At 29.7% G+C, this 12,550-nt stretch overlaps 1 protein-coding gene across 1 annotated transcript in view; it reads left to right on the plus strand.

Annotated features, from left to right (window-relative positions):
- The window catches only part of Superdeath (Suppressor of ER stress-induced death), a 49,969-nt gene extending 38,422 nt beyond the window's left edge, over positions 1–11,547 (plus strand). Inside the window, exons 11-15 of the mRNA XM_072014546.1 lie at positions 1,224–1,501; positions 2,247–2,446; positions 4,527–4,838; positions 8,126–8,207; positions 10,334–11,547. Coding sequence (XP_071870647.1) covers positions 1,224–1,501; positions 2,247–2,446; positions 4,527–4,838; positions 8,126–8,207; positions 10,334–10,483 — 1,022 coding nt within the window. The 3' untranslated portion in view covers positions 10,484–11,547. The remainder of the gene's footprint in view (positions 1–1,223; positions 1,502–2,246; positions 2,447–4,526; positions 4,839–8,125; positions 8,208–10,333) is intronic.
- Positions 11,548–12,550: the final 1,003 nt, after the last annotated feature.

Genomic DNA, 12,550 nt, shown 5'->3' on the forward strand with positions numbered 1-12,550 from the left:
TAAATATCGATTTATGCTTTCTTGGTTCTTGCATCTTTTGTTTCAAATAGAGATAGAAATTCTTGAGATTCTGTTTGTAACATTATCAAGTACGAATTATTTTCTCTTGCATTAAAAATGTGTAAATTCTAATGACATAGTATATAGAATAATACACATATTATTTGATAAAAACACACCCAAAAATGACGTAATACCTCACGATCTAATAAAGTTAGTATTAAATATACTAAAAATAATTTTGAAACGTGAAGATAATATAAAGCAGCACAGAATAAAGTATTTAATAGCACGACACGAAATAACGAAAAACTCTCACGTGTTCTTTTATCGCTACAATTCAGTACCTAATTTTGTTATACAATATACATTTTCAATGCAATATGAGGTGTTCAGAATATTGATCAACTTCATAAATTAAAAAGCAGAGAAAAATAATAAATCTTTAAAAGCAGAATTTTTAAAAATTCATATTAGAATTTTCAATTATTTATATAATCGTCTTGCAATAAATAGGTATGTAGAAATAAATCATTTGTTTAATTATAACCATGTATTCCGCGGAGCTGGAAAGAATAATAGCATATGCAATGCGACTGTGATTATTGGTTATTCGTATATCAAATGAAACAATATAGCAACGCGTAAGAGTAAACGGTAAAGAGCAGTACCTCACTTCATCCAGTGCCGTCTTGTTGCTCATCTTCCAACTCCGCACAGTATCTATGTAATAAAATTGAGGAAAGATAGAGTCGATCAATTTGCCTTTTGAGGGACTCAAATATTCTATGAAAGAACTCTCCATCTTCTAGTTCCTTTTACTCAATCCAAGCAAACTACGCAAACATTTTCAGGACACATTCTATTACTGCTATGCCAAAACATGGGTTATCACATATTCTTCTGATAGCCTAATCTCAAGTACACACACACAGACACACGCACATCCCTTCCACTCATCTCTGACACTCGAAATTCATTGTCTCTCATAATAAAGATTCACATCAAGTTCCTTTTTTATATATTATATTGGTCTAAATTTAACATATTTAATATATAATTAATTTATGTACATTCAATTCATAAATTTAATATATAATCAATATACGACAACATATAATATATATAATATATTTAATACATTACACATATCTAATATGTTATATAAATTATTGAACACATACATTGATTAATCTTTTGTTTCGAATTTTTTTTCTATTTAGGATACTACAGAGTGAATTACGACAGGAAAAATTGGCAATTGATAATCAAACAACTGAACAAGGATTCCTTTAAAAATATTTCGACGGTCAATCGTGCTCAGTTAATAGATGACGCGCTTAATTTGGCCAGAGCCGGAAGACTAGATTACGCCATTGCGTTGGATGTCACATCGTATTTAGCTCACGAAACTGAGTACTTACCTTGGAAGGCTGCTTTCACTGCCATGCATTATTTGGATAGCATGCTAATCAAAATGCCTAGTTACGACAAATTTCGGGTAAATACAAAGATTTATTAATTTTTTTATACCAGTTTCCAAAAATGACACTATTAGCCATGTTTTTTGGCTATTCACAGCAAAATCCTTCATATTTGAACACAAACATAATTTACGTAAGTTAGAAAACGATATACGATGCTATTTAAAGATTTGATTATTATTTTGTCATATATCCTATTGCAAATATTATAATAAATTAATTTTTATAATTTTATGAACGAGAATTTGATGTGCATCTTACCATGACAAAATTTTAAATGTTATAAACACATGGGATGACCGATTATGTGAAAGTAAACTGAACGAAAAATGCGCGATTACAGAAAGTTTTAGACACATATAACTAAATATGCCTCGGGAAAATGTCTGAGATAGAATGAAAGTCTAAACACAAGAATATGAAAAAATATTAGAATAAAGATAAAATTTTTAATCGCAGTAGGTTCATATTTATGATTATGTTTTAACATACATCAACTCATTTATAATAAAGTCGGAGACAGTTAAATGAAATTTCTACACAATCTTTTCCTTATACATAATTCATAATCCAAAAGGATAAATTTCCATTATCTCAAATGGATGTAAGAGTTGTTTATTTATACCTCTAACATACAGAAACTAGTACACTGAATGTTGTGTGACTCTAAATTCTTGGATAATAAAGTAGTTAAATGGAATGTTCTATTCGTGCTAAAACAAATACATATATTTCTTTATATTACATTAAATAATGTTTTAGGTATACATTTTGAAGCTACTCGACAACGTGTACAGACAAGTTGGTTTTAAGGATAGTTCTCGGGATCCTCAGTTGACAGTTTTCACCCGGATCGATGTGCTAACATGGGCATGTAACTTCGGCCATGATGATTGTGTGCAAAATGCAGTCAGACAGTTCTATAATTGGCGTAATACGCCTAGTCCGGATAAAAATAATCCGTAAGTACCTTTTATATTATATATTAAGCAATTTGTCAAATTATGGAAACTAGTACTGTAACAAATTCTCTATACCTTTATGAAACAAATAATAAAAAATATTTGTAATTCATTAGAATTCTAACTTTGTTTGAAAATAATTTCCTTTTTTCAATTGATATTTGAATGCATACGGCATTGTGAATATTATATATAATATTAACTGTGTTTAATATATTCTGATTATTTCATAAACAATAACTTCATCATTCGGTATAAAGGATGCCTTGACAAACGTAGTACTAGTAAGTAACATATGTAATTTTGGAAAATAAAACTTTTCTAAATACACATGTAAGTCACTGTTTTCGAGAAAGTCGGAAACTAATTATCAGTACAATTATTATATATTAGGTTGTCTCAAAAGTTTCTTTCGTGTTATAAGAAAATGATAGATTCGTTTTGTAATAATAGAAGAAATTTTATAATAATAGAACAAAATCGATCATACATAATTCAATAAAATAATATAAAACGAAAAATGTTGTGCATCTAGTATTTCCTTATTAAATGAAATAAACTTTTGGGACAACCTAATACTATTTAGTATATTCAGTATAATACTATTCTAAATAATGATCAGGTGATGTATGTCCATATTTACTTTTACTTTACTATTTATCATCTTAGTTTATTATTGATATGAGCTGAAAGTATACCACTTTATACCCATTTAACTCGGAACCCGCGTGTATTTACTATTGCAATCATATATCGACATCTGCTATCTATGAGTTGTTGCTAGAATTAGAACTAAAATTATCTGGAGTTATACAGATTATAAACAAGAATTGCCAAGAATACAGAACGATTGGTCACCGTGGTCACCACCTCCTGCCACACAAGGTGATTATTTGAAAAGTAATTATGTATGTATATACAATATTACTATTCGCATTTTTACAAACATCATGACGTTTTCTCTACTTCCATCAATATTTTCCATTTTTAACATGGATCTTTTTATTATTTAATTTGTACTTTACAATTTGTCCACCTGGACATTCGGTAAAATTTTCTAGCTTAATTGCTAAATAACATGTGGATGGCTACCCCCTTCGAGTTTGACTATTTTATTTCTTTAGTGAGATCGGTGGGGTGTTTTCTTCTTAGTCTTTTTTCTATGAGAGTTTTGCTTGCTTCAGCAGTCAGCTACTTTGGATGTGTTGCCGTTCTTTCCTTGTATTTTTTTGCGTACCTGCCGATTTCTTCTTTGAACGTTGTTATGTTTAAGTCTTTGCGTATAATTCTTGTTTCTGACATACCATGGGGCGTTGACTATTGTTCTCAGTATCTTCAACTGTACGTCCTAATTCCTTACGTCCAAAGTGGTTTTATTATCGTTTTGTAAATTTTTAATTCATTTTCTATGTTGAGTTTAGAATTTCGGCTGGTTAACCAGTACATCTGTCTTCTTTTTATCCATACTTTGTCTATAATTGATTTAGTATGTACATCTCCTTCTATGCTATAATTTAAAATTTATTAACGATCACTTTCTACAAATTCAACGATTGCCAATTGTTAACATTGATCAATGTTGCAACTTTCCACGGTCTCGCGCGGGTTACGAGTTAAATGGATGACCCTGTATATATTTTCAATCTATCTTTTCCTGAAGACTATTATACTGCTCAATAATATTACATTTTACAGGACACTCAGTATATTTTAAGTTCTTTTTATTTATATTTCTTTATGTTACTTTTTTTAAGTTACTCTAAAGTTTAATCAAGATTGTGAAATCTTATGTACCGTATTTTTTGATATTCAAAATTAAGTGTGTGCTCCTTTATTATAAAGTTATTTACACAAAAGAATGCATTTTTCTCTAAAGCTACATTTTAACTACGAATTAATTTCTTTTAAAAATAGAAACAATGCATTATATTACTTCATTTAAAAGATAACTCCATCCGAAATGAACTCCATTTCAAAGCAAAATTATCTATTTGTCCGATCCAATATAGTAATACAAATTGCAAAAATTGATAATATTAAAGAAGTAATATTTCTTAATAAAACTTTTAAATATTGTTAGGATCTCGCCAAATCTGAAAATGGTCGTCTACTGTACGGCTATTCGATTTGGTGGACAAATTGAATGGGACTTTGCTTGGCAAAGATACTTAGAAACCAATGTCGGTTCTGAGAAGGATTTACTTCTGCACTCTCTTGGTTGTACCAGAGAAACTTGGCTTTTAAGTCGTTATTTGGATTGGATGGTTACGGAAAATTCGGGTATCAGAAAGCAAGATGCAGGACGTGTTCTAAATTCTATTGCTAGCAACTCTATTGGACAACCGCTAGCGTTTAATTTCCTCAGAAATAAATGGGCTCGTCTCCGAGAATAGTAAGTCTTTTATTGTATTTTATTCCATCATTTAAGTCACTGTTATCTACAGTAGTTTATGAAAATATTTAAATATTTATGACAGATTACTAATATCACATATTACTTATATATCTCGCATGTAGATATTATATATTTTATATAAATCATTTTGAATTTCATTAGCAATGGAACATTATACTATTATAATGATATTGGTAAAAGTTGACGACCAGTCGAATTAGTCTTCAAGACAGCCAAAATCGTGAAAAATTGTAAACAGTAATTTTCTTGCACAAAATGGTTTGTAAGATCATTAGAAATGAAATATATGTTTTTGAAACTCGTTTTGTGTTGAAACTCAGAACAGTTAGGTGTCGTTGTTAAAAACACGCAAGAAACATAATAATCTTGCAGAAGGAAGTTTAAATTGAAAAGTATAAATATTGAAACAATCCATATGATAAGACCTGTACAGTCTTTTTTTCAGTCGTTTGTTATTGATAGCGATAAGTACGTACGTAAATTCAAATTTTGATAAAATATGGTGTCTGTCATAATAAAAAACTGTATTAAATATTAATCCGAAATTTTTATTTGTTTTCGCAAGTAGTTATTCCAAAAGCGTCTCCGTATAAATTAATTTCTATAACTTTGACAAGTTTCATAGGAACCTGTGAGAGTGCTTTTTATTCTTTAAGAGTTGTCATTATCATGTAATTTTCAGAATGAAATAATTTTTAAAAATTAAATCGTCCAGAAAGGACTTCGAAAAGTAGATACGTCTTTTTCTTTTAAACAAGTGGATTAATCCTTTAAATTTTTATCGTAGCAAATCGGCATAAAGACCAATCAATAACTACTATTCTTATACCAGTTTACGAAAAAAACTGTTTATTCTACATTAATTTGGAGTCGAAATAATTTAAAAAAATTCGCTGTAAAGTTATATTTGAAAAAATTTTTTAATTCCGCATTTTTCAATAGTTTTCAATAATAAGACGTTTTCAAAAAGTGTTTTATTCAAATAAATCTGGTAAGTTACAAAGTATAAAAAGAGTAAGTGTAAAAAGGATTTAAGCGTAATTCTACACTTTCGGATTAATGGAGATTTGTAAAATAGTTTGTGTAATAACCACTTAAATCTTGAAATTGAATGACAATTGAAGCTAGTGCGATTTTTATTTATTTACGGCTCAACGAATTAATCAATCTTATCTTGTGACGTCTCATCTGATATATATTTTTAAAAGCTACAATTTTTTTTCGAAATTTTTTGCGACTCGATTATTAGGTTTATTGTTATAGGCAAGAAACCCGTTTTCGTGAATTTTGATGATTCTTTACAAAGTTCGTGCACAAGAAATCTCGAATGGCAAACATATAGGATTTTTTCCTGAACATGATTTCTGTAATTTCGCGTAAGAAAATTTCAGATATCATTTAATGTTGAATTTGGCCTTTGCTGAAGCTAATTTAACTGGAGTAATAGTATATGTACATATTTGGTGTGTGAAATAGATAGAAGTGAATATTGTATCTCAGATTCAAAATTTCATGAATATGGAAAGTACTACATTGTTTCTCTGAAAGAAAATTTTTTTTGTTAATGAATATTGGATAATCCTCTCTGATTCTCTTCAGTATCCAATTAAGAACAATATTTTTTCGTACACCTCATTATTTAATAAAAATTTGTAATAAAAACGATACGAACAACCGAATGAATGTCTGCATAACCCAATATACAGGGTAAGACTAGAGACTGGGTCGGATTATAAGTCTGTCTCTTTTGCAAATAGGAAAAGATTGTAAATATATCTATCATCATGTAGTGCAATCTTCGCAGAAGTGTATCGATGCAATTGCAAACTACAATTCTACCTTTTTTTAAATTTAAACTTACCATCTTTTGTATTAATTGATTGCTCATGCCATTCTGAATAAAAAAAGGGCGGAACTGTAGAGAAACTACGTCCTTTTCGATTTCGATGATTTTTAAATATGTTGAATATGTATGAGAAGCTCAATATTTTGAACAATTTTTTCCTGTACATGTAACTGACGGTTGAGTTTCCGAGATATTTATAATAATCCATCGATACCACTACAGTGTTCTATAATTGTGGGTCCGTGGCAGCGTGCGCGTTAGTATTGATTGCCAAAACTCTGGCGGCGCGCGACGGGCGGGTATAACGGCCAAGCGATACCTAGCTCTTATCTTCTATTTATACATATTATGTATAAACGAGAGTTGGACAAGCTTGAATAAAGCTCTGTGTATTGGGTTTGTTTTAGGTTAGCTACCTTAATCCGGCCATTAGAGACGCTCAATTATAGACAGAATTCACTATAATGGTGCCGATAGCTTTTTATGAATATCTCGGAAACTATGGCCGACCGAAAGTTGCACGTACAGAAAAAAGTTGTTTGAAATATTGATATCTACGACATATCCAAAAATCATCAAAATTAGAAAGAACTGTAACTTTCTACAGTTTCAACCAGGAAAGTACTAGAGTGAAGTCATGAAAAACTCAATGCTTGTCGAAATATGTAACATTTCTTGAACGGCTACAACAAATACTCAATCTCTCGATGATCTGATTCTAAACATTTTACGCTCCTTTTCTTACATTTTCCATTACAATGTTCATTCTCTTTAATTTGTTCTTTTATATCATCTACTGAAATAAAAGATTCTGTATACACAACATATACCCTGCTTAAAAAAAAAGTCCAACAAGAAGAACTCCTATCTGCAATAGGGACAGGAGTATAGTCCGGCCTAGGTACTAGACATATTCTAAATAGCTATCTTAAATGTGTAATAAGTAAAACGTATAGTAAAGTATATGATAGGTATTAAAGATAGTCCCACTGAACATTGAGCTTCATTAACATAATGAACAATTACGTTGCTTAAATATTTGTATAACCTCTATGAAATATATATTGTACTTTAATTAAATATCTTGTAGTTCCTATATGTAGACTTTTAATTTTGGTTCAGATTTTTTAACTATGCCTAATGATTATATACATCTTTTTATATGTAACAGGTAATTTATAAATAATTTACACTGTTCAAGTTCGGTGAATCAACCTATACAACAAAATTAATAATGACCATTCATTTCATTTCTTCCTAAACTTCTTCATACGAAACTTCTTAATTACAATATATATTTTAAACAAATATTTTATCAGTTTTTTTTATATCTGTTAACCGTTACTTTACAAATAATTTATTTTATTAAGTAATTTTACAAGTATAATTGCAATAAAATCTTTATTCTCTGTTTTAGCTTCGGAACATCATTAATGACGATGAACAATATAGTAAAATCAGCAACCAGAGGTATTAACACCAAATATGACCTTAAAGATGTAAGTCCAGAAATATAACAAAATATAATAAAAATAGAATAATGTAAATAAATATAAAAAATATAATAAAATCCTTTTTCTGCCTGCAATGTGACATTTCAGAGATCTGAATGAATTTCAATTTTGGTAGTGATCCAGATTTATAAAAATTCATTGCAAATCAGTTCACTAGAAAATATCAATATTATCGCAAAAAGTAACCCGTATTGATTTGTTAATATGATCCTAAAGAGTAACTTTTTTCGTTTATTTCATTTCGTGAAATTTTTGTGTATGTATTGTTATTTGTTATCATTTCGACACTACTTTAATTATTGGGACAACGAGTAGCTCATGCCACAAGGATTATAATGGCAGTGACCCAACATGTAGCCAACTCATAATTTTTGAGATATGTATTAAGAAAAATATATTAGTGCATACTACTACGTTACATTCTGCCTATACATATATATACATATATGAGTGCGTACAAAACAGTGAAGCAACTATTGCGTCACTTTACAGTTATGTATGTATATATATCGTATAGCGAGAGTGCAATGTAATAGTACTAATATATTTTTTATAATATGTACATATTTCGAAAACTATGAGATTACTATACTTCTGTCCACATTCATCGTAATTCTTGACATTGAAGCTTTCGTTCAAGGTATTATAGGGCATACTACTCGTCCCAATAATTAAAGCGGAACCTAGAAGTAGGATCATATATAACTATATACAATTTTAATATCTTCTACTTTAAAGATAGAAGTATAAGTAACGTAATAAACAAAAAATGGTAATTATTTAGAAGCTTGCTCTCATTATCGACTTCGATGATTTTTGAATATGTTGTCGAGGGCATGATTCTGGCTAACTTTTTACTATGCATTTAACCGCCACTTAGCTCTAGTTTCCGAGATATTCGCGAAAAATTGTCGTTACTAGCCCATTCAATCCTCTATTGTGTATATCTACCTGTGTGCATCTGCGACACAAAGCAAGTTTAGCCGGCATGTTTGCCGCTTCATAATCTGTCTACATTCATCAGCTACCGATCTCTTTACCTTTATATTATACTTTACGAATGAAAACAGACAGCTTCTACCAAAATTTCGTTTACAACTGTATATGCGCGACTCTATGAAATGTCGCCGAAAATTTTATTTCAGTACAGATCTCCGTTGTTATTTTTTATTAAATGCACTATTATTTTCGTAACCAACATATTATTATTTTACGCTAGCGTTGCCCTCCTTTTCGCGGCGGCCGGATTGAAAAAAGTTACTCAAACCCAAAATAGTTTATCATAGTTTAATTGTAAAAGAAACTATAGAACGGGTACGTTTCCTCTGATTTCGATGATTTTCGAATAAAATAAAATATTCGCAAAAATCTATCGATACCACTACGGTGAGTTCTGCCTGCAATTGTGCATCCATGACATTTGTATTAGTTGCCACTGACTAAATAAAATGATTCGGTCGAAACCTAACACCTAACTTCAGTTTATGTAGACAAACGAGAGTGAGGCGAGCTGGGATAAAGCTTTGTGCATAACTGCATGTGCGAGATTGTAAAAGATGTCAGTTATGGTTCAATTAAAAGTGAATAATAATCAATGTATTGGGTTTGAGTTTAGAATAAATTTTCCAATCGGGCCGTCATGTGACAGTCAACAATACTTAAAATGCATAAAATAATAAAAATTAATTGTAGAAGTAATAGGTGAGTAAATAATTTTTTTTATTATTTAATTTGTACTCAATTTGTACTCTTTATATATATATAAAGTTGTATGTCGACGATGATACAAAGAATATACTAGGCATCGTAGTCACAAAATGTTTTTACGATCCACCAGCGCACGACGCCGCCGCACGGGGAAGGGCCGAATTTATGGCACCCTAAGTGTTAACGCTTTCTGTTTCCACAGCTGAGGGTGACGAAGGCCACGTGGCCCTTCAAGGCGTTCGAAATTCACATTTTCTTACACAATAGTTTTGTCTCGTTAGTTTGCTGGAATGTTACATTGCATTGTGTATTGCAAAAAGATTTAATAATGAAGTATTCTTATGCTCATCAATTTAATTTCTAAAAATAAGCATATTCTAATAAATATATTTCTTGATATTTAGCTGCTGGAATTTACTAATGAACACATGGGGGAGTTTGGAAGTGCAACGAGGTCAATGCAACAATCGATAGAACAAGCTGAAGCGAACATACGATGGGTAGAAGCCAATCACATTACGATTCAAGATTGGCTAAAAAGGAATACCGCGTAACAATAAAACGAAGCGGATTGGTGTGACATAAATAGTTATAATATACGTGCGTTGTCCAATGGAACAATTAAAATTGTCGAAACGAGGACTCCATCCTCATGCGTGGAAATATTTCAAAACATTGTTCGATTATTCGAAAGCATTTTACTCGTACGAAAAAAATCACTTTGTCGTTATGGTTAAACGTAGACCACAAAAAACGAACTATATCTGAAATTTATGAAACAAGTATTAAGTGTTTTGCATGATTTTGTAAATACGTGTTAAGTATTAATGTATGTATGTATAATGGAACATTTAGGTATTTGGATAGAAGAGATTGAATTCTGTCCATGTTTTAGTATTTTACGTAAATTCGCGTATATTAATAATTTAAATATTCTCTTCAGATTATTTAATGGATAATTTGGATTATTTTTCCTTATAAGACTTCAATGTATTTTTAGTAATAGTTTGTTTCATTAAATTAGTCTCAACCTCCACATGTGATTTAAAAGTAATATCATTTATGCATACATACATATCTACAGTATTCGACGATATTAGCATCACGGAAGTATTTAAACACTTAACATAGAAAATTTTTATAAATGTACTGTGTATTTTATACGATACTTCTCGAAATTTCATTACATTACAATAAGATACGATTATTGTAATGATATTGGTAAGATGTGAAACCAATCTGAAAATGTATATAGAGATTGCAACACTTTTATTGCAAACGAACATTTAATAAAAAATTAGAATGAAGCAATAATGGTCTTAAACATATAAATAATGTTCATAATGATTTTACTAATTTCACTCGTTATAACTTACAAGTAACGTAATGAATGATTAATTGTTCAAATACTTTTATGATTTTTGCAATGTGTATGCTTGTATAAATATTTTGTAACTTCTGTATACACATGATTTCAGATACCTCCTGCATTTTATCAATATAATTATGATTGCGCAGTGTCTTATTGCATTGTTAATAAAATTGCATTGTTAAATTGTTTTGTATTACACACACAATAGAAGCTTTCTATGATAAATATTTAATATTCTATGCTAAATACTTTCGTGAACCGTTTGTTTGTTAAACCTAACTGCATATTAAATATTAGTATTGGAAGCCTACAGTAACATATTAAATCATAATTTTTTGTTCTCATAAGCCATCATAATTCTGGTTATATAGTGTTAAAATACAATCTTAGCGCAACTTAAATTTCTTCACGAAGATTTAACGAAGATTCTTGCAGTTAATTTTGTACCGTAAATATGCTTCTTGTTATTATTCATTTAAAATTATAGCTGTTATGATCCTTACATGTTATTATAAGTAGACTGTAACATTTATTTTCGAATTAAAAAAATTAATAAAGGTAAGCAAAAAGAATTAAATGTTTTATTGAAGAATCGAAAAATTATTGCTTATAGTGATTATGAATGATAACATTGTGATGGTATTATTACAGGATGATAATATTAAAGCAAAAGTTATATAGAGTGAAATTTCAATCGTGGTAGCTTCAAAGCATTACTGTTTCTTAACAATTATGGTTCTTAACAATTATAATTTCCGTATGATTGACTTTAACGCAACAATTTCCAAGAAAATAATTATTCTTTATACTTAATTTGATAATATCAATGAGTTATTTGTTGCAAGCACGAGTCACTCGAAATTTTGAAATTTTGAAATCACAACTGAAATTGTTTGTTACAACAAAGTTGTGGTATGTAACACAAAATTATAGAGACAAATTATGCATAAAATATTTGTTACACACTTTCTGTTTCAACGTTTGTTTTTTATTATGCACAAAACTTAAAAGAACTTCCTTTTCCTATGTCTATAAAATGCCGTGTACATTCCATCGGCGATGTAAGTTTTGGAAGATCCGACATGAAATCGCAAATCGATGGCTCTTTTTTGTAATTTTTTTTATTTCTACAACAAGACCTCCGCTATGTGAATATTACACACTGAAAAATTGCTTCTTAAACATTGTACAATAACACTGTATTTTGTTTTCGATATAATAAAGTTATATCGGTTTTTATTCTTGAGTA

The sequence above is a fragment of the Bombus fervidus genome, chromosome 2, assembly GCF_041682495.2.
Source record: "Bombus fervidus isolate BK054 chromosome 2, iyBomFerv1, whole genome shotgun sequence".
Lineage (NCBI taxonomy): Eukaryota > Metazoa > Arthropoda > Insecta > Hymenoptera > Apidae > Bombus > Bombus fervidus.